A 22,775-nucleotide genomic window follows, 5' to 3' on the forward strand; every position below is an offset into this window, starting at 1 on the left:
TAGCAAATTTTGACAGCCAAAGAACTGTGCTTGTTTTTGTAGTCACCTGTTTTCTCGAAATGTGTCCTGTTTTTCTCATCGCCTACTCTGGTTACTCAGAATGAAAGGGGTGATGTGATGAAGGGTATTGATGCCATGGTAAGAGCTCTTTAATATTATTAGTAGGTCAGTGAATGGTAAGTGTACATAAATTGACTATAAAATTATTTTAAAGTCCATAGACTATAGGTATTCTGATGAACTCCTAACTTTGCAGATCACAGTTTCACTGGCTTTGTGGGTCTTCCATGACAGAAGTCAAGTTGATCACATTAAACAATAAAGGAGCCTTTCAGGCATAGCTCAGTGGTTGAGCATTGACCTATGAACCAGGAGGTCATGGTTTGATTCCCAGTCAGGGCACATAGCCATGTTGTGGGCTCTATCCCCAGTGCAGGGTGTTAAAGAGGCAGCCAATCAATGATCCTCTCCCATCATTGATGTTTCTATCATCTATCTATCTATCTATCTATCTATCTAGCTATCTATCTATCTATCTATGTATCTACCTACCTACCTATTCCCTTCCTCTCTGAAATCAATAAAAATATACTTTAAAAAAATAAATTAAATAATAAAGGAACTGCTAACAAGGACCATCCCCTACTCAACCCAGCCTTTGAAATCATAGGCCTTAAAAACCACCACCACCACCACCACCACCACCACCACCAAATAACAGGTAGAAATATGCTATATTATGATGAATAGGACAGAGAACTTTCCTGCAAGGGCAGAATCTGATCTGCTTGTCTATGTGTGACTCTGAAAATAGGAAGCATGTGCAAGGAGCAGCTCAGGCATCCTTTCCTAGAGCGTACTCTTCTGGCTGCTCCTCCTCCTTTAGCTCCTCTCTACTGTGGGAGCTTCGGACAGAAAAACAAAGACCATCCCTTCCCATAAGTGGTTCCAGCAGCCTTGAAACTACAAAAAGTTTTCTTCTCTCTGTGTCAGAAGCCACAGAGAGAAGAAAACTGTTAAAACTGCCTTCCTGTTCTCTGTGGTGGGGGTTATCATTTTCACACCATGTCAAAGCACTCTCTGATTGGCACCTAAGTTCTCTTTTCTCTTCTTACACACCGACCAACACCAAGTCCATGAAAGGCCCACTAGTCTGTAGTCACAAGCCAGTTCTGCTCTCCTGATAACCCAGATCCCAGCTTTGCTTCTCGCCCTGGGTGGGGAAGAGGTGCTGGAGCCATGAGGCTAGAAGTGCACCTGCTTCCTGCTGCCTGGAGTGCCCCCAGCCCTTTGATGGCTCTTGAGGACAAGGCCTGCTCCATCTCCTCTAGTTCCCTCATTCTCTGTTAGGAGGAACTCTAGTCCTATGGTACAGACTGAGGAATACCTTTAGGAAGCTCCAAACCTCTGTGCATCCACAATGACTCTGGTTCTTTCATAATTACCCTTGGAACCTCTGACAACTCATTCAAACCCAGTCCTTTTCTAACCCACTCCAGATGATGGCATCACTCTCCTCAGGGAAGTCCAGTGCGGTCTGAGCCCAATACAAGCTCTGCTACCATCTCCTCTGCTTTGGGAGGCGTCCTGTATTGCCATGCCCAGGGAGCAACATGCTGGGACCTCACCAGCTACCCACTAGACTTTGGCCGTGTTCAAGGCTGTATCATCAAGGGCAGGCTGACTGTGGGAGAGAGGACTAGGCAGGCCTGGACTGTGACGTACTGAATTCATGGAGCATTAGTCCCATCTCCCTAGGAGTAGGGGCCACAAAGTCTAGTGGGCAGATAAAGTTCATTCTAATCTTAATTATGAATGGCATTGGAGGGATGTGACCTGGTGAAGGTGGTTTGTGGGGTGGATGGGGAACATGCTGACATCTCTCATTTGGGAAATGACAATGTCTTCTGTGGCAGTGGGGTTCCAGGAGATGAACCTGTTCCTAAGCAGAGGAGGCAGAGACTCAGAGCCAAGCCGAATGGACTGAAAAATGCAGGGTAAAGGAGAGGAATGAGTGCTCATATCTGCAGGGAAATCCTGAACAAAGCTGATCTGTGCAGAAATTTATACGCAAAGCATGTTCAGTGAGACTCCACCAGAAATGTTGTGGGCCAGGTAGGTATACAGCTAAGCTGGGACTCACCTACAACTCACCAAACCTAGAGTGAAGGCAGCAGCTGCAGCCCAGAGAATTGCCTGGCTGGATAGTCATTGATTAGGAGGTAGAGTGGATCTGAATTTCCTGGATACCGTTGTGCCAAATACTGTGCTGTGTACTTTACTTAAGTTTTCTCTAATCCTCACAAACTTTCAAACAATGGGGATATCCAAAATTAACTCTATACACCTCTAGTCTCAGTTTAAAGTCACTTTCTTAAAGCAGACTTTCCTGAGCCTATAATCAAAATAATATAATCCCCTATTATATTCTATATTACCTTCTATGTCATGTAATGCCACTCAGCGAAGCTTATAATTTGAAATTCATGAGAGTGATTGAAGATCCTTGCTAGCATACACTATGTACACTTCATCTGCTAACTGTGTCCCCATAGTATCTGGCATGAAAGCTTTCAAAAATTAATTTTTTACTCTTGAATGCATGGAGAGAATGTACTGAAGCAACCAGTGAATTTTTCATGTGAGGTATAGAGGCCCTTGTACATTCAAAGTTTCACGGTATTGTGGCCATTGAACAGACTAATAAATCTAAAAATCAGAACAACATCCAGGATCACATAAACTGTCTTAAATAAAACTTAACAATGACTATATTTTTATTAAAATCTACCAATCACATGAGAGGTGAGTTGTATATTTTTCTTCTCTGCTGGGCTCCCATGAAAATAGAATAAATAAAAATATGTACATATAAAAGTCCATCTATTTGTGCTCTTTTCCAGCATTTCCATGCTAAAGAAATTATAATAGGTCCATGAGAAAAATAAATCTTCCTTTACAGTTTAACTGATACACAGATTCTTAACTATTGGACTTCTTAGACTCTAATATGAGACTACTTATTACAAATCTCCTGAGTGTGCATGTGTGTGTGTGTGTGTGTGTGTGTGTGTGTGTGTGTGTGTGTGGTGGGGGTCACTGGCATATTGATGCTAAGCATATTTGGCTTTGGTTCTGGAGGCACCAATAAACCCCATTCCCCTCCTCTCTCTAGAACAGAGTTTCACAAGCTTCCCTTGTGTTCCAGTAAAATCAGTATTAGGAAGCATTCTGTCAGTTCCGCAGTGCATGCAATCCTACCCTCCTAACCCTCGTTGTATAAATCCTGAACAAAACAAATTACATAAGGCTGAGGAAACATAAACAAGAGCTTGAAAACAACAATCTAATCAATCTCTCTGCTGTCAAATTTATCCCGTACAAAACAGTCTGTTTCAATTTTCACCCAAGACTGTCTCACATGAACACATTGCTCCACAGACCACTAATCTACTGTATGCTGGAATTGTAATAATGTGAATGGGCTTGGGCACTGATCAGGTGGAAATATTGACAGCATGAGGGGACCCACATTGTACTCCACATCCAACCTATGCCAACTACTTCCAAAGAAGGTATTTTTTATAATCATTTTACAAGGAGGACACTGGAGCCTGGTGATGGCAAATAATGTTCTCAAATTCACACAATATGTGTTGGGGTCTGTATTTGAACCCAGGTCTTCCAGTTACAAATCTGGACTCCACTCATTACCTGTTTTTATGGGATTTATTGAGAGATTTTTTCTCAAGCATTCTACCACCTTGTTACCTAGCTCACCATATTACCCCACAGCCACATCGCAGCTCACGGGGACTTCCTTCACCAGTCCTGCTATACTGTATAGATAAACCATCCTCCCTTTCAGGGAACTCACCAAACCTCACAGCACGGTTTCTCTTAATTCTCTTGCATCCTTGGCAAAAGAAGGGTTCACGCCCATAAAATGACACTTGCCCGATCTATTCTTTGGCTATTCAGCAGAATCTCAGCTGCCTCACTTCATTGGTTTTCTCTTCACCCACACCCATGGCTCACCTTCTCTCTGCTGCTGCGACTTGTTTGGAAGAGGACTGAGAACACCAATTCATTAAGCATTTTGTGACTATTCTCCTCCACCCGCCTCCCCACCTCCTCAACCTCTAAGTATGGAATGGGAAAGTGACTAATCACAGCCCTGACTAGGTTCACAGTGCAGGGTATTCTGTGAGTTCCCCTACAAAGATTCTCATTCACCTGTTTTCCCATATGGTTACTCCCATATTTCAAGTGCCCCCTTGGTCTTAGGACAACTCTACCAATATTCCATGGCTTCTCTGTTGTCTTTTCAATAAGGACGTGCTCAGTTGCACAGAGGTCTGATGGCTGCAAAGTTATGAAAGATGTTGTCGGTGCTCTGAGGCAGCGCCATGCTACATATGCCGCAGGTAGCAAAGTGGTAGGTGGGAAAGGAAGAGTGAGGAATGAACAGGAGCTGATGTGCATCCCCTTCCGTGTTTCCTGCCCTGGTTGTCAGCATCATCACCCAGAAATCCGGACACTCCTCACTCACACCTACGTTCAGTCAGCCACCAAATACTATGGGTCAGATCTAGACCAGACCTGTGGTATCCAGCCCCTCTCACTCCCACATTACTGCCTTTGTTTCCCTACTCGCCTTTTGCTCAGACAGCTCTAAGAGCCTCCAAATGGGTGTCCTTGCCTTTAGAATTATACCTCTCAAACCTCCATCCTCAAAGCCTTCAAAATTCCAATTGCAGCATCCCCCTCTTTGAAACCCTTTTTTGATGCCTCAAGTTTTCATTAGATGTGTTCATTGAAATTACCTGAGTGCTTTTCCCAAAGTTTACTTTCTTGAGCTCTACCTTTAACCTAATGAATCATATTGTGTTGTGCGTAAGACCTCAGTATACACAGTTTGAAAAAGATTCATGGTGAATCTGATGAACCATGCAGTTGAAGAATCACTGTCCTACAAGGTGAAGGCTAACATCCTTAGCACAGCATTGAAAGACCTTCATGAGCTAACCTGGGCCGACTTCCTCATCAGCCATTCTCCTCTTTCCACCTTAGTACACTCCAAGGATACTGCTGTTGACTTTTAAACCAGTTTCCAGGCCTGTTATGCTAAGCCATGCATGCCTCGCTGCTTGTGCTCTCATCCACCTGGAAAATGCCAATACATCCCTCTAGAATAGATCCACCTTAAATAGCATTTCTGTGAAATCTCTGCCTCCCACTTCAGAGGTTTGTCACTCCCTGCCCCGAGCTTCCTTTGTTTTGTGAGAAAACCAGTTCAGCAAAACAGTATCTTAGGTGGTTCTGACATTACTGAAAATGAGGTGAAAATCTCAAAGTCAAAATTATCCTCAGTATTGAGCTCACATTATGAGAGACTTACAGGGACAGAGACCCTAAGGGAACAGCACCTTCCACATCCACCCTCTTCCCAGGAAATAGTCACGTGGAGGATGTTTAACCTGCGTTTCCCAAGTGTGCTCCATGATGAGAATAGATAATATTTTGAAAATGGGTTGGTTTGAAATATATAGGGTTAAAGAATATTAAACAAACCCCTCTTTAAAAGTGTTTGGCTTTTGTCTTCAGTGTGAATATTCAAAGGGGGAATCCAATATGCCGTTTTCATAGAACTAGCATTCCGAAGAATACTCTGGAAAAAACCTGCTTCCCTCATTTCCCACTGCAATTGCAAATGAGAAAACAAATGAGACACAATCTTTGCTGGTTCTCACCTAGAAAGAAGGGGGTCAGACCACATTAGCTGGCTTGGTCTGCAACTGGGCCATCTCCTCAGGGACCTTCCCCCAGGGAGGTAGAGACACTGCATCTGGAAGGCTACTTCCTGAGTGTGTCCATCCAGCTCCAAAGGAGACGCCGAGAGAGGCTATGGGGCTGGGAACTTCCAGTGCATTACTGCTTTGATTTCAAAGTACAGTTATTAGTATAGAGCATTGTTTAGTAATCATTTCAATTTAGTTGGTTAAATGATTCAAATAAGTGTATATATTGTCTACCAATAGAATAAATTGCACTTATGGAGTTTTCTGTCAGTTTGATGTATGCATTTATTTTGAAGAACTGGAAATGTGGAAGGGGTGGAAAACAATATCCAGTCCTAGATATGCACAAGTGGTTAAATGTGAACTTTTCTCTGCAATTACAAGTGTATCTGCACTGCCAAGTGATTAAACTAAAGATCAATTTTTAAGTATTCGGAAAAGCTTCTATGTAGAAACTGTGGATAAAATATGCCCTTCTAAAAAATATGGTAAAAAATGTTTAGTGGCCCAAATAAAATTAGGCCAAACTTAAATTGATTTATTCTGTGCACAATTAACATTGTAATGAAAAGTGAAAATCCAATGCACCATTTGAATACAAATCCAGATAATGATGCTTTCACTGACTCACGTAGTGAAAAGTTTGCAGAGTTGTGTGTTAGGAATCCCGTGTCCAGCTTAGCTCTGTAAGGTATATATAACCTTAGAAAAGTCATTTAATTTGCCTGTGCCAGAATTTTTTTCATGGCAAAAATGTGAGAGTTGAGTTACTTGATCTCTAAAGAACCTTCTAACTCCAAAGTTTTGTTTCTATGAATTATATGCTACTTAGGTAAAGGAAGGAATGATGGGACTTTTATAGCTGATATAATACTCTTAACTAATTTGACTTATTGAACTATACTTTTAAAATAAAAATTATGTTCAGTTGTTAGTTAACTTATCTTAAATTTTTGTTTTAAAAACTTCAATTAAAATAGTAAAATGTCATAGTCATCTTTCATGGAAATATAAAAATAATAGACACCATGGAGAAGAGGTCAGAATGGGAAAAGTATTTTAATGCAGCAAATCGTTTTCAGACCTTAGTTGATTTCAGATCTTAGTTCATCTTATATATAAAAATAACCTAAATGGGGACTCTGCTCTTTGTTGTAAAGCACTGGCCTTGTAGGATCCAGAAGGAGTACAATTTTGCAATAGATTTATTTCCATTGTGTAAAACTTGCAAATATTTTGACCCTATTTAGTTGTGTTTGACCAAATATTTTTATAGGAACATTTTCTTTCTTCTTCCCTTAATACCACCTTAATATCTTCTCTTGAAAGTGACTATAGGAAGACATTGATATCAGTGGCTTCCTGGTAATAATCTGGATACCTCTGGACTTGCAATGTACTTTTCAAAAAGTCTTGAATACTAATATACTGTGTAATTTATCAATTATTTTAAACAGGTAATAAGGCTACAAAGTCTTCTTTTGTCTGGTGTATTAATGATTCTTCATAGCTATTTATACCTTGAGAGTCCATTAGTCCGTCTGTCTATTATCTATCTATCTATCATCTATCTATCTATCTATCTATCTATCTATCTATCTATCTATCATCTATTCAGCTATTGCATGAAGATTTCTCAAACTCCAGGTATGAGCTTAGCAAAAAGTTTTCAGCCACTTGGCTAAAATTGGAAGTGATTGTTTCAGAATTGATTTCCAGATTCACAGCAACCACTGAGTTGAAAGTGAAAAAAAAAAATAATCCCACCTTAAAATAATTCCCATTCTTTGGAAAATATGAGAAGGGTAGAGGATGAATCCTTCATTTGAGGGACATTAAAAATGAGGCCCAGACTGTACAATGCAGAATCCAAGTGTGCCGTTGGCCACAGGTAATAACCCTTTCCACTAATTGCCAACTTGGAATATGCCATTTATAAGGCAGAAAATCACTCCCAGAAAACAGTGAGTCATGGGAATCAAATGCATTTCTAATAACAAAAGGCACCTGTACAAAAAGGAATAAAACATCCTCAAATAGTGAACATATGCTATTGTGTTTAGGACCAGAGAAAAGAAAATCCATCAAATGATTTTGTGCCAATTCAATTTTTTTCTTTTTTGTGTGTTTTGTTTTTAATAAGTGCTTTGGGTCAAAGCCAGATGTGTAATTTTTCCAATAGAGTTTCTACCATTGTCTAAAACTTGGATATATTTTGTGTTTGATTGGTTTTTTGCCCTTGGAAAACTTGAAACAATAACCATATTAATACTCTCTCTTGAAATCTGTTGCGTTTCCTAACCCAAGCCCTTAGTCACTAGCCCTGAGTACATTTTGGAAACCATCCCTCACATTTGACAGATTATGATAAACAAATTTTGTTGCCCAAACTTCTTTGCTTGAACTCTCTAATGAAATTGTGTGGAAACCACAATTATTCTGTTCAAAGATTGAAAAATGTATTTTTTACAAATAAGCATTAAAAAATAACCTTGTTTCCTTTGACACTCTGCCTCAATTGCTTTTTCTGCATTTTTATTTTTTCACAAGAAATTCTAAAATAGTTATACTTTGACATACCCATTAAATTAGACATTCAAATTTATTTTGAACTTTTAGTTTTATTACCTAATCTCTCTATGAATGTGTATAATGCATATAAATTATATATGTATATATCTGCATACATTTACCTTTTGATTCAAGGGAGTAAAGCAATTATGGTTCCTATGTGCATTAAAGAAACTCTACTATGAAATAGTGGGAAAGGCTTGTGGCAAGAAATGATTTAATATGTCAGTTCTACATTAAAAACCATCACCTGATAAAGTATGATATTATCTGAGGTAAATTCTTCCTTATATCACTCACTTGTGCCCACATGCTCAGTGACAGTCTGGTTCCAATCCAGTCTCAGGTATATGAGCCATGGCTCGGAGTAGATCTGGACATGCTCCAGTTTATCCCAGCAATCCATACACACACACACACACACACACACACACACACACACACACACACACATCCAGTCAACCTGCCAGGAAGCCAAACTGATAGTCTACTATGTATTAGGCACTGTGGTAGCACTAAAAGTACACAACATTGTAAAGCAAGTTCTTGTTTGTAAGACTTTCTTACAAACAAAATGAAGGCTTGAAAACTATCCAAGAATTTCAAGCATAATTTGTATGGTCTCTAGAGAAAGCAGATCAAAATGAACCCAGTTACATAATGGACTAAATTCCTTCTACCATTCATTCTTTAATGTGCTCCTTCACCCAAATGACTTCCATCAGGAAATGTTTAGGACGTGGATGTAGAAAAGGAGACATGACATTAATCTTCCCTCTAAATGCAAAAATTCCCATGAGCTTTCCTGGGACTGTTGACTATGTGTACATTGAAAGCTGTTTTTATCTCCCTTTCTCAAAAAAAAAAAAAAAAGAAAGAAAGAAAGAAAGAAAGAAAGAAAGAAAGAAAGAAAGAAAGAAAGAAATCTTTTCACATTGCCAAAGGCTATGATCACCTAGGAAATCTCTGTTATATCTGCTCATTCCAGACAAATTTTGCATTATTACTGGCCTCATCTTACATGAATTTCCAAATAACCTCAGTTTATTTTGGGTTCATAAAGGCATGAGTTTCACTAAGAACGAGAATGTTTAAGTCATCAAAAATGAAGTCATAAAAATGATTAAATAAAGTAGCATTGCAAAGATTTCTTTTTCTGTCTGTAGCACTTTATAAACTTCCTATTACTGGGATGAAGGATTCCAATGGGAGGAAGCATAGAATGTAGTTAAAACCCAGGCTCTGAAGCCTGAACGCCTAGTTTCAATTCTGGTCACTCTGCTGTCATTTGTGTAATGTCGGGGGTAAGTCACTTAATTTCTCTTTATCTCAGTCTCTCCATCTGTAAAAGAGGGAATAATAATAATAGTGTCCAAATCTCACAAGGTGGTCTTAAGAAATAAATTATATAGTTCATAAAAAGCCATTATGTAGGCAGACTGAAATGTTAAGTATTATTATTATTTTCATATTGGAGAAAAACCTGCAGAGTGAATGATCTGGAACTTGATTAGTTATATTTGAGTATGCTATAAATTACCATGAATAAATTTTATTAATCCCATCCCACCATTACAATGACTCAAGGGAGACCAAGTGACTAATTTGAGTATCTCTACTAAATTAAGATAGAATTAAAACCCAACAAACCATCTCCAAAGCTCTCTTACTTGGGCTTCTTCCAAAGGATGCTCATTACAAACCTTGGCACTTATCAAATGGCACATCCATGGACGCGGAGTGAGTTCAAAGCACTTCACCCAACTGAGTGTTCACAGGTTTACTACTCAATATTTACCAAGCACCTATGGGATGTGTGGGACTACTGTCTGGCATTAAAATGTTTTTTTCAACTTTGTGGATAGAAAAAAACAAAATTAGAAAAAGGCAAGAATTTCACTGTTACCTCCAAAACCACAGAAGGGGTCAATATTACAAAGAAATATTGATTCCTCCTACCACACTCTTATCCCAGGGCTTTGTGCCTGAGACCACACACTATCCTATTGCATTTGTATTCAGTAAAGTTTTTAAGACACTTATCTATTTATCACATCTGTTTTTCTTTATCTCTTAATGGTTACATAGCAGATTCACTTGGAATCAAAGGAAACATAAACTTTATTACAAAGCAGGGCCAGGATTTGTTATAAGAGAGCATGATAATAAATTCCACTTATTTACTGAAGATACAAGTTGGAGCACAGAATATGAAAATAACATATACCTTCATAAGAGTTACATTTTAACTAAAATAAATAGTGACCATATTTTGAATTCTTAGGAGTAAGAAATGATCCCAAATAATACCACCAACACAAAAACAAAACCTTTTAGATAATCTCTCTTCTAATCTTAGTGTTAAGAGGTTTAAAAAACAAATGTCTTTATAAACCTATTGTGCTCATTAGTACAGTAAGATAGATCATGAACATCTATAGTGATTAAAAGTCATCTTTTCCCATCTCATCTCGCTGAAAAGAGTAGTGTCCCATAAAAATAAAATAGCCAGATCAATTCTAACAGAAACGGTTGAAAGTTCATTGGTTATTTAAATTTTTCCCAATTTCTTCTTAAGGGTAAGCTCTTGGGGAATCCCTTTTTGCTAACCACTCTCAACAAACACACCAAAAAAATCCACCATACTGCCTACAATTTTTAAAACTATAAAACCTACCCCTATCCATTGTGAATATTTACTTCTGTAATTCAATTCCTCAGAGTAAGGAATTAGATGCTTCTACTGTGGCAAAAGCTAAGGCAGCAGTTCTCAACCTGTGGGTCACGACCCCTTTGGGGGTCTGCCGGGGTCCAACCCCAGCAGGTCCAGGGGTCCCCAAAGGTGTGGATGGAGTCGACGAAGAAGGAATGACACAGAGACAGCGTTCAGTTGATCAGCAGCCTAGCCAGGATCTCTAGCCAGGATCTCCAGCCAAGTTCTGGTCTGGATCTCCAGCGAAGTTCTGGCTAGGCTCTCCAGCCAGGTTCTGTGTCCATGTTCTCTTGCTAGGTTCTCCAGGTTCTCCAGCCAGGTTCTGTAGCCATGTTCCCTCGCTAGGTTCTCCAGCCAGGTTCTGTCCAGGTTCTCCAGCCAGGTTCAGTCACCAGGTTCTAGTCAGGTTCTCTTGCCAATTTCTGTAGTCAGGTTCAGTCCAGGATCTTTTGCCATGTTCTCTCCAGCGAAGTTCTTCTGTCTGTAGGATCTGTGTAGGTTCTGTCTTCTTAGTTCTGTGTTCTAAGCTCTGTATTCTAAGTTCTGTGTCTTGCTGTCTTGTTACATCTGTATTTATACCAGTTGATTCAATCCTATCAATCTCTATTACAAAGGTTAGGGCGTTTCTTATCTCCATTCCAGGGAGTAAAGATTATGTAGCTTAAGCATGATTGTTCATAGTTAAAGTGATTAATTACCCGCCTGGCACTTAGTTGAGGGGTTTTATTCCCTCCCTAACTTTAGGGGAAAATCCCTACCTGGGGAAACAACCTTTCTCAGAGACCTTGGTTAAAACACATAGTGCCAAGAAGGTTAGCAAACATATTAAGAACAGTATGCCATATATGCCAGGTCCCTTGAAACAGCAAGGATGGACCGGCTCCCGGCAGGGGTCGAACCACCCTTTCACAGGGGTCGCCTAAAACCATCGGAAAACACATATATAATTACATATTGTTTTTGTGATTAATCACTATGCTTTCATTATGTTCAATTTGTAACAATGAAATTGGGGTCACCACAACATGAGGAACTGTATTAAAGGGTCGTGACATTAGGAAGGTTGAGAACCACTGAGCTAAGGGATTGCAAGTCAGATTTTCTAGTTTGATAAACATGCCACCAACCCATGCTCCATTAAACTAGATTCAACAGAAAATCCTCAGCCCATAAAATCTGTAGACATGTCTTTTATGATTCTTCAAGGATATACCTTCCTATAAGGATGTTCATCAATATCTGAGGAATATTATTTATCTTATTTAAAACCCTCTGCAGTAGGATTCAAGAAACCACTAGTCTTCTGATCAACTTCAAGCTAAGTGGGCAGACAGAAAGACCCAGGTTTAGGTCTTGACTCAGATACTAGTAAGTGAAGTGAGACACCTTTCTTAACCCTTCTGGGCCTTAGTTTCTTTCTTTGTGAAATGAGAAAATATAATAAGACATCTAAATTCCCTTCCAAATGCCTAATTATACATATATATATATATATATATATATATATATATATATATAAATATATATATATATATATAACTTTGTAATAGAGATATTGTAAGCTCTGTGGATTTCAAAAGCACTTTCACACCAACTCTCTCATTTGATCCCCATAACTGATTTTCAGAGGTGGGTGGGGATGTCATCCTATTTCTTTTTTCTTAGCAAGTGTGCTGCCTTGTTATCTAGCAGAATTCTCTAGAGACAGTAGGATCTAAAGCACCACCCAGAAAGATTTCATTTTCAGGAGTCAGAACAAACGCTCTATTAAAAAAATTCCCTCCTACCTGGTGGTTCCTCATCACGAATCTTTCAAAGTCTTACTTAAAAGTAAAATATTTAAAGAGAAAGAAAAAATATCATCTATGTGCTTCTGCCAATGCAGTCCCTAATGGAGGGAAATCATGATGATTTGGGGTTGAAAATAAAATTTAATTGCCACTTAATAAATATCTTTTGCATGAGGATGAGTTTCCTTGAGGTATTGCAAATTTTAAGACAGTACTGGGACTTAGGTAATATTGGGTTTTTATTTTTAGAGCTTATCTTTTTAAAATATATTTATATAAGGTGGAAAACCACAGGTAAGATCTCTTACAAAGAGGGGGGGAAAGGAAGCCCTCATTATTAAAAAGAAATAGTCTGAATCCAGAGTGGAATTCTGAGTATCTTTGATGTCTTATCAGTTCCTTACTTCAGGAAGACACAAAAACAATGCCCAAGAAATATGTTTAATACTTTACAATTAATAAAATATAACAACAGATATGGTATTATTTCATCTTTGCAACAACCCTATAAGGTAGGTAAGATTGTCCCAACCAAGCATCCAATTCATTATCCTTCATCACCAAAGGTCAAGGAATTTCCTAAATAATTGTAATGCACAGGTTTCTAAAAGACTCATTTTTGCCATATATCTAACCTCTTTCTTCATGAAAGATGAAAAACAGTAACATTACTCTCGTTGTGTTTGTTCCTTTTCCTTCTCTCTCCCTGCCCATTACCTACACCCCTTCTGGAAGAGCAAAGAATCAGGAAAACAGCCAAAGGATGGGAGACAGGAAGGAAAGGGCAGAAACAAGATGCCTTGCTAATCTAATCAGGTGATTACCTGTTGGCTGCACAATGTCATAAATAATTAAGTCCATATCAAAACAGCATACTATAAAACCTTAATTTTACAACATTTTATCAGTCTGAGTTATCATTCATAACAACAGTTTGTATAACCCATAATTAATCTGAAACAATGCAAAGTGCAATAAGACATACTTTTGTCATCTACATGCTAATAAAGATGTATTCTATTCTATTCTTTTTTATTGATGTTTAATAATTCACATATATAATAAGAAAAATTCTCAAGCAGACTACTTAACTAACGATAATAGCTCTCTCCCTGCCCTGGCAAAACAAGAAGTGGGGTCTGATATTCTTTTTATAACATCTGGTATTCTAATCTCTTGGGATATGTACCTTTTTACTCTGCAAGGTCCCAAAGGTTCTCACAGCACTAAGTCATTTCCTTTACAGTTTTTCTTTTCAGATTTGGAATACTGTCCTCAAATATGTTTGGAAATTGAACAAATTTTAACTTTCCCTTCAAAGAATAGAAAAGCTACATGGTTTCCATCAGTTCATTAACCCTACTACTTTGCACACAAAAAAATGAGTTATTGAATATATAGCTAATAAAAAGTAATTTCCATTTTGTGGTTTGAATCTAACAATTTTGTAATGGCTATAACTTTGAATAGAAATGAAACCATCTCTAAGCATGATAGTGAGGCAATTACTATCATGCTAATTGTCATTAAACATATAAAACCCCTTCAATTCATTAATATCTTTCAAATTAACCTTTTCTACCTCAAAATAATCAAAAGGCCTTAAACATGAATGTCCAAAGTGATGTGACACCACACACCACCTTTAGCTCTAATTTGATGTCATTTCCTTAATCAATAATAATAAATAAGTAAAAACTAAGACAACATTCCTATCTTTCCCATCAACCTCCCAGCTTAAAGAATTTGAAATTCACTTCTCCATCCACAGATGTTTGTATCCACACAATTTATATCTGAGTGTCTCTGACAGCCACTGAGGAAGTGGTGATAAACCCATGCACATTTTAAAAGGAACAGATCAATCAGAAGTGCATAACTATAGTGGCCTTCCACTTAAATAGAAAGCCAAAACTGAAGGGGCGAGAGACTTCCACTCCTTTTCAACTTTGAATTTTCTAATGATTACTAAGACTACTTTTTACTTCAATGGAGATACATAGTTGTAGGGCTATAATTATTTATATTAAAATCTAAGCATAGTCATATAAATTTTATGCATGTTTTACTTTTAAGCAAGATCGTAAGATGATAAGAGTAGCACCAAAAAATAATAATAAATTTAAAAAAAGGTCCTGGCCTGGTACTACTTAAATATATATATATATATATATTTATATTTTTATATATATATAAATTTATATATATTTATATTTATATATATATATATATTTAAGTAGTACCAGGCCAGGACCTTTTATATATATATTCTACTACAACATTTCCACATCCCAGGCACATATAAAAAACTATCTTAAAAGGAATATCAATCTATTAAATTAAGTAGTTTGCAAGTGGATTGCACTGTAAGTTTAAAATTACTTGCATTAGAATCTCAAACACCACCCTGTGAGAAGGCATTTTCAGAGGCATAATCATGTCCTAAAACTGCCACATTCATTCAAGGCTGCCACAATACAGTGAGTAAACCAAAATGTGGAACTTACCTTATTATAAATAAGAGGCAAATTGCAGGCACTTTTCAGCTTGCAGCTGTCTAGCATAGTTGATTAGAAAGAAAAAAACATCTTTCACTCCAGCGAGAGAGCCGCATATTCAGGCTTTCCGTACTGAATCCCAGCAAGGGAGGCCATCCGCCTCCCAGACTATTAGCTGCTTCTTCGCAGAGAGCACTTGCTGCTCTGAACTGCAGCGACTTAGAATGAAAGTAAGAGGAACCCGTCATGTTTAAATACCGTTGCTTCACGTTCACAGGATATGACTCAACTCTCTCACAAACCAGTAGGGGTAGAGTTTCCCTTCAAAAACTGTTAGATTATATAACAAACATCACACTGGAGGGGTCCTAAAGTGTTTAGAAATTAACACTTAAAATTTCACCTGTTAAACATACATTTTTTTCAGTATTTAACCTCTTCTCTGTGGCACATGCCACAAACAGAAATGAGAATAATAAATGGCACAAAGAAAAGTTATTCTGCTTGACATCTGCAGCAGATTCATTTAATGTTATTAAATGTGTATGAACTTATCGACATCTCCCTCACAGAGATATAAAAAAAGGCACCTTAAAGTCACTCGCATTCTGTTCAGTGAAAAGGTAACGTGTAGAATAAAACTATATTTTAATGTGTAAGAGGTAGCAATTCTATACAACACAAATCTCCTTGACTAAGTAGAGAATTGGAAATAGGTCTTCATGGCTTGCTGTTGCTGATCCCCACAGAAATCTTGTCCCACGCTGTCATTACCTTGTGATGCTCCCTCTGCCTACCTCTCCAACTCCCAGCTCTCCTTCATCTGTTTCGTGAACATTTCTGAAGGAATATGACTAATGTCACAACTCCTCTAGTAAATGTAACAAATTTCTGTGCTTTCTCTCATCTCTTAAATCTGAGCCATATTAAGCTTGATCACACATTGAATCATTATATTTGGACACCTCAGTCAATAAATATGACAGACTTCCACCCTTGCAGAAAAATCTACTACATAAATTTAATTGCCAACATCATCATCAAGGACAAAAAGATAAAAGAATATACACATGTCAATAATAGCAAATAGACTGAAACTATCTGCACCAGACTGTTCAATATAAAGTGAGCCACATATGTAACTTTAAAAATTTTAGTAGTCATATTAAAAGAGTAAAAAGAAAAATGTAAAATTAATTTTAATGTTTATTCCAATATATCTAAAATATTACAATTTCAACATGTAATCAATATAAAAATTAAATATTTTACAATTTTCGTACTAGTTTTAGAGATCTGATGTGGATTTTACATTTATGGTACATTTTAATTGGAACTAGCTACATCTGACTGCTCCATAGCCATACATGACTAGCAGTGACCATCTTGGACAGCATAAGTCTAAAGCTTAAGGTTCATTCTTAGTCCTCAGATTGTAGTTCAGATAGTCTCTCTTTAGAGAGGTCTTCCCTCCCATCTTACCTGAATTGACCTTGCCCAATTACTGTCTCATGATCCTCTATTTCCTTCACAGTGCATTACAGTCTGGAATTTTCTCCTTTACTCATTTGTTTACTTATTTATAACTAGAGGCCCAGTGCACGAAATTCTTGCATGGGTAGGGACCCTAGCAGTTGCCAGCTGCCGGCCAGGGCTTTCCTTCATTCCACATCGCCCTCTGGTGGTCAGCGCACATCATAGCGAGCGATCAAACTCCCAGTCGGTTGAACTCCCGAGGGGACACTTTGCATATTAGGCTTTTATATATATAGATATGTGCCCCTTAACAATAATGTAAGAAACCAATGTAAAATATTGATATAGACAATATTTTATCCCCAGCCTCTGGCATGGTGACCAGTACATAGCAGAATTTAATAATGACTGTTTTATAAATGAATAAATAAAATATAGGATTTGTGCTATAGTTTGCCAAATGATCTATCATATCACCAAACTTTTAGCAAAATATTATATAATACTTTTCTGCACTGAAAAAATTACCTCTTTTTTATAATGTTAATGATCCTCAATCTATAACATGCTTTATTTTCATGTACAATAATATTACATGTAAGTATACTTGTTTTATTACTCTACAAAAGATTTGGAAAGATACTTATAAGCATACATTGGTCCTTATGACATAAGTCTGGATAGCAAAAGGATGTCTATTTTTCTCCTACTCACAAAATCATAAAATGATAAGACATTTGTAGGGAACATTGATATATTTGCCTGACCAGCATATGTGCTTCCTCCTCATGTTATCATCACCTCATTTTTATCTTGCAAAACACCCACTCTTTCCTCCTCAATTCACATGTTTTGGGCTATCTTGAATTGGCCCCAGAAGCGGTTATGTGACCCCTGCCTAATCAATCAGTATATACAATATCCACAGAGACACAGTAATAGGGTCAAGAATGGGCATGTGACCCAGCTAATTCAGGGAAAGCCAACCCCTCCACTTTTGCTAATGTTTGGAAAAAAGTTGTAAAGTTTGTAGAACATAAGCCTGGAATTTCTGGTTGATATATTTGCTACTACATGAAGTGAGGTTGTCTGGAAATGAAGCCAATCCAGAGGAAAACAAAGTCAAAGATGTGAAAGACATATTCCAAACAACACAACTGTACATGTACAGCTGGCCATGTACAAAGTCACATCCACCCTCTACTGTAATGATGGATGTGCTAGAATGTGTGCTGCAGAATTTTATGTAATAGTGAGAAACTGCAACTGCAATAGGCCATGGAGAGTGGAAGGGTTAAATAAAAAATGGGTTAACCATACTACAGAATATTATGCAGCTATTAAAAAAAAACAAAACAGGTTATCTAGATGCCCTGACATGCAAAGCTCCCTAAAAAAATTTACCCATTTAAATGGAAATAACATGCATGTTGCAGAAAAATACATCATCCCAGTTAATCGTATATACATTTTTATATGTAAATTCATGGAAAAGGCCCTGGATGACTGCACACCAACTGTGGACAAGTGGTTATGTCTGGGAAAGAAATTTGAAATAAAGTGATGGAGAACAAATATTGCTCAGTGTATTACCTATTACACAAATCTTACAAAATTAAATGAATTTATGAATTCTCCAAGTAGTTTGAGAAAATATGTTACTCTTTAAAATAAAATAACTAATATTTTATACCTCCATATTGCACTACATTATTCGCACTCTAAAGGGACTACTATTCAGTGTTATTTTTTCAAAAACAATGTAACAAATAAGAGTGCTCTTCTCTGCTCCACTGTCTCCATTCTTTACCAGCCCAAATTTATGTATTCTTTGGTCTTTTTCTGGCTAAAGGATTTGCCAAGAGAGAGACAAAGATAGGACAGAGAGAGACAGGAACAGACAGCAAGCTGCATTAAAATCTCCAATGTACCTTCTAACATTGGCCAAGGTCTTCGATTTTTTTTTCCTTGGCCTTCTGAAAGCTCTTTTATTGACTTCAATAAAATATAGCTTGGATTTATTCAACTGTCAACATAACAGCCAAATGTGTATAAAATATGTCTTATATTAATTGTTAGTCCTGAATCGGAGTAAATAAACTTGCTTATTATCAATTCTCTGGAAAACTTCTCTCTAAATTGAGCACAATTGCCTTCCTAATTAACATAAAATCAAAATCTTTTGCTGCTTTTTTGGCTTGCACTAGTCCTCCAAAATCTTCACATTATCTTAGATATGTGCATACCACCTCATACTTCTGTATTTCCCTTGATTTCTACAGCATTTCCTCTTTAAAACTTACACAGCTAAAGATGCTTAGGTCTGAGGTGAGATTCAGGGTCCTTTTGATTTTTAGTAGAGCTAATCAGAATTTGAATTTACACAGTAATGACAAACTAATGAGTTTGTCGAGCAATACCTGCTCTACTTTATTCTTGAAGCCCACTTATCCTAATATATTCAACCTCCTGTCTTTTTAAAAAATATGTTTGTTGATTTCAGAGAGGGAGTGGGAGAGTGAGACAGAAACATCAAAGATGAGAAAGAATCATAGATTGGCTGCCTCCTGCACACCCCTTTACTGGAGATGGAGCCTGAATACTGGGCATGTTCCCTGACCTGGAATTGAAGTGTGACTTCCTGGTTCATTAGTTGAAGCTCATCCAGTGACCCACACCAGCCCAGCTTAAACCTCCTGTCCTAAACATCCTAATATCTTAAAACTCCAGAGTCTATTAACTTTCTCCTTTCATTCTTGCCTCCACTTAAAACATTAACGTTATGCCAAGTTTCTTTCAGATTTTCTGAAGAAGTAAGATATTACAGATACAATTGAAGGCCCCAAATTCCCCTCTCTATTCCATCTCTTTCCTTCCTCTCCAATGGTAAACACTCTCCGGGCTTTAAAAATAGAAAACAAAGCAAAACTCTCCAGGGTTATAGAGTATGAGATATACTAGTAATAAGATCTACAACTGACATTCCTGTTTTTTCAAGCAGATTTCTTTTCTCAAATAGACCACTCATAAACTAATCCTAATTTATTTAGAAAATTAATAAAAATTAAGGGGCTAATTGTTCATTTGGGAAAAAAATGCTTCCTTGAGAAACAAATTGATTTTTACAATCAGAAATTCAATTACACCATGACATTGTCTCCACTCATTAGAGACAAAGTTTAAAAAATAGCCAGTAGTTCTTAGGAATCATAACAAATGGAATATATTCCTGTATCCATTATTATTTATAACACTGCCATTAAAAATAAGCTCTTGTTCCTTGAAAAAATTCCATGGTAAAACATTTGTAAACCAAGCATCTAAATTCATCTGTTTAATAAATATGATGTTCATATTATGTTTCTGTCAGTGTAGGAAGTATCTATAGCCTTTTTAAAAGTATAGACTATGGGGGTCCTTAATATTCTTCATCCAGGAACAGAGAAGGGTGGCCAGCAGCATCACATATTTCCTGAGGAAAGATTTCTTCTAAGCTATGAACTTTACACTTCAGTCTTCCTATCACTGTAACCCTTTGGACATACAAACTAAAATGTGTTCTCAATACTTGGGGGTGACATTGAAATGAACCTTGAAATGAGAAGATAAAACTACCATCAAAGAATTAAACTTTGAAATAATAATGCAGTAGGTCAGAGCATATTGATAAATGAAGGCGACTTTAATTGTCAGAATGATGCAAACTCAAAGGCCTAGACCTGTATGCTATGGGTGTACTGCAAGAATTTTTAAAACATGTCATACCTGACTATCTAGTTAGGAGCACTGATCTCTTTTCCTTAGATCGTCAAATAAAAAAATGACAACATCCAACACAACAATAGCCATTCAATGTGAAAGAATCAAATTTGTATCTATTTTTTGTCAGATCAGCAAAAAATATGTTTTTGATGTGCCATAGAACTTTAGTAATTAGTTTATGTGTGCCATGAGATAGAAAGGTTGAAAATCGCTGGCCTAGAAGCATGTACATTACCAGTAAGTAATGCAGATCAATGTCTTGGACCTGGTAGGAACCACAGTGAACCGAAAGAAGGGGAGCACTCAAGCCTCATGTAAAGGGGACAGCCTCTACCCAGCTGCAGAGAAGTGACCTGGAAGGCCCAGGTAGGTCAGCTCTCTGGATTTCTCAAAAGAGGCTAGAGATCTGGGTTGTTATGTGCATACTCAGAATTTTTAAATCTTAGTCTTTATACAGTGTAAGAGACAAGCAAAAGCTTTTGAAGGCCATATGTGCCCTGTGGACAGCCAGTCTTGGACTTGGGCTTAAATAATACAACCTCTAGCATGGAAAGAATTTGATAGAAAGACAGAGTCCAGACAAGAAAATAGGCACATAGCACTCTCTGAAGCAAGCATAGGCAGTGGTCATTGAAACGCTGAGAGACATGCTCTGGGCTGGTGGCATGTCCCTTTTTACTGCAGATCTGCCTCTGATTCCATTACCTGTGAGTCTAAGAACAAACTGCCCTTCTGATTCCACACTCACCAAGCTGCTTCTGATTAGAAGTTGGTATCTTGTCTAAATGCTTTCAGGGAGAACTTGCTGGAAATTTGAGGGACTTGAGGCACAACTGAGCAGCGATGCTTCATTGTCTATATATATAAAAGCCTAAGCAACCAAAATACTGAACAACCAGTTGACCAGTCGCTATGATGCTCACTGACCACCAGGGGGCAGGTACTCAATGAAGATGCTGCCCTCTGGTGGTCAGTGAGCTCCCACAGCGGGAGCACTGCCTCGCTGACTGACGGGTGCCAGACGCCATCCCCTGAGGGGTCCCAGATTGTGAGAGGGCAGAGGCCAGGCTGAGGGACCCCACCAGTGCACAGTAAATTAATAAACTGGCAGCCTGGTTAGAGAGGTGGCCTGCTTACAGGCAAAAATGGGCGGGGTGGGAGCACGAGCTATCAGGCCCGAGCAGTTTCACTTCTTTTTTTTTCTTTATTGATTAACGTATTACATACGTGTCCTTATCCCCCCAATACCCACCCATCCCCCACTTGTGCCCTCACGCCCCTAGTGTCTGTGTCCATTGGTTATGCTTATAGTCCTTTGGTTGATCTCTCCCCTTACCCCCACCCTCACCTGCCTTCCTCTGAGGTTTGACAGTCTGATAGATGCTTCTCTATCTCTGGATCTGTTTTTGTTCATCAGTTTATGTTGTTCATTATATTGCACAAATGAGTGAGATCATGTGATATTTATCTTTCTCTGACTGACTTATTTCACTTAGTATAGTGCTCTCCAGTCCCATCCATGCTGTTGCAAATGGTAGGAGTTCCTTCCTTTTTACAGCAGCCCAGTATTCCATTGTGTAGATGTACCACAGTTTTCTAATCCACTCATCTGCTGGTGGGCACTTAGACTGTTTCCAAATTTTAGCTATTGTAAGTTGTGCTGCTATGAACATATGGGTGCATATATCCTTTCTGATAGGTGTTTCTAGTTTCTTAGGATATATTCTTAGAAGTGGGATCACTGGTTCAAATGGGAGTTCCATTTTTAGTTGTTTTTTTTTAAAGGGGAGAATGATGATTTTTATTTTATTTTTTTAAATATATTTTATTGATTTTTACAGAGAGGAAGAGAGAGGGATAGAGAGTTAGAAACATCAATGAGAGAGAAACATCGATCAGCTGCCTCCTGCATACTCCCTACTGGGGATGTGCCCATAACCAAGGTACATGCCCTTGACTGGAATCAAACCTGGGACCCTTGAGTCCGCAGGCCGATGCTCTATCCACTGAGCCAAACCGGTTAGGGCCATTTTTAGTTTTTTGAGAAAACTCCATACTGTTCTCCACAGTGGCTGCACCAGTCTGCATTCCCACCAGCAGTGCATGAGGGTTCCTTTAACTCCGCATCCCTGCCAGCACTTGTTTGTTGATGATAGCCATTCTG

The 22,775-nt window shown here is 38.0% G+C and overlaps 1 protein-coding gene across 10 annotated transcripts in view; it reads right to left on the reverse strand.

The window, feature by feature from the left end:
* The window catches only part of MCTP1 (multiple C2 and transmembrane domain containing 1), a 491,422-nt gene that overhangs the window by 294,774 nt on the left and 173,873 nt on the right, over positions 1-22,775 (reverse strand). Inside the window, exon 1 of one of the 10 annotated variants that reach the window (XM_036308584.1) lies at positions 15,383-15,582. The exons of the other annotated variants lie outside the window; for them this stretch is intronic. Within the exon in view, the coding sequence (XP_036164477.1) occupies positions 15,383-15,439 (57 nt within the window). The 5' untranslated portion in view covers positions 15,440-15,582. Of the gene's footprint in view, positions 1-15,382; positions 15,583-22,775 lie in introns of those variants that run through there. 10 annotated transcript variants of the gene reach the window in all.

Source organism: Myotis myotis, unplaced genomic scaffold (genome assembly GCF_014108235.1).
Source record: "Myotis myotis isolate mMyoMyo1 unplaced genomic scaffold, mMyoMyo1.p scaffold_m19_p_5, whole genome shotgun sequence".
NCBI classification, from domain to species: domain Eukaryota; kingdom Metazoa; phylum Chordata; class Mammalia; order Chiroptera; family Vespertilionidae; genus Myotis; species Myotis myotis.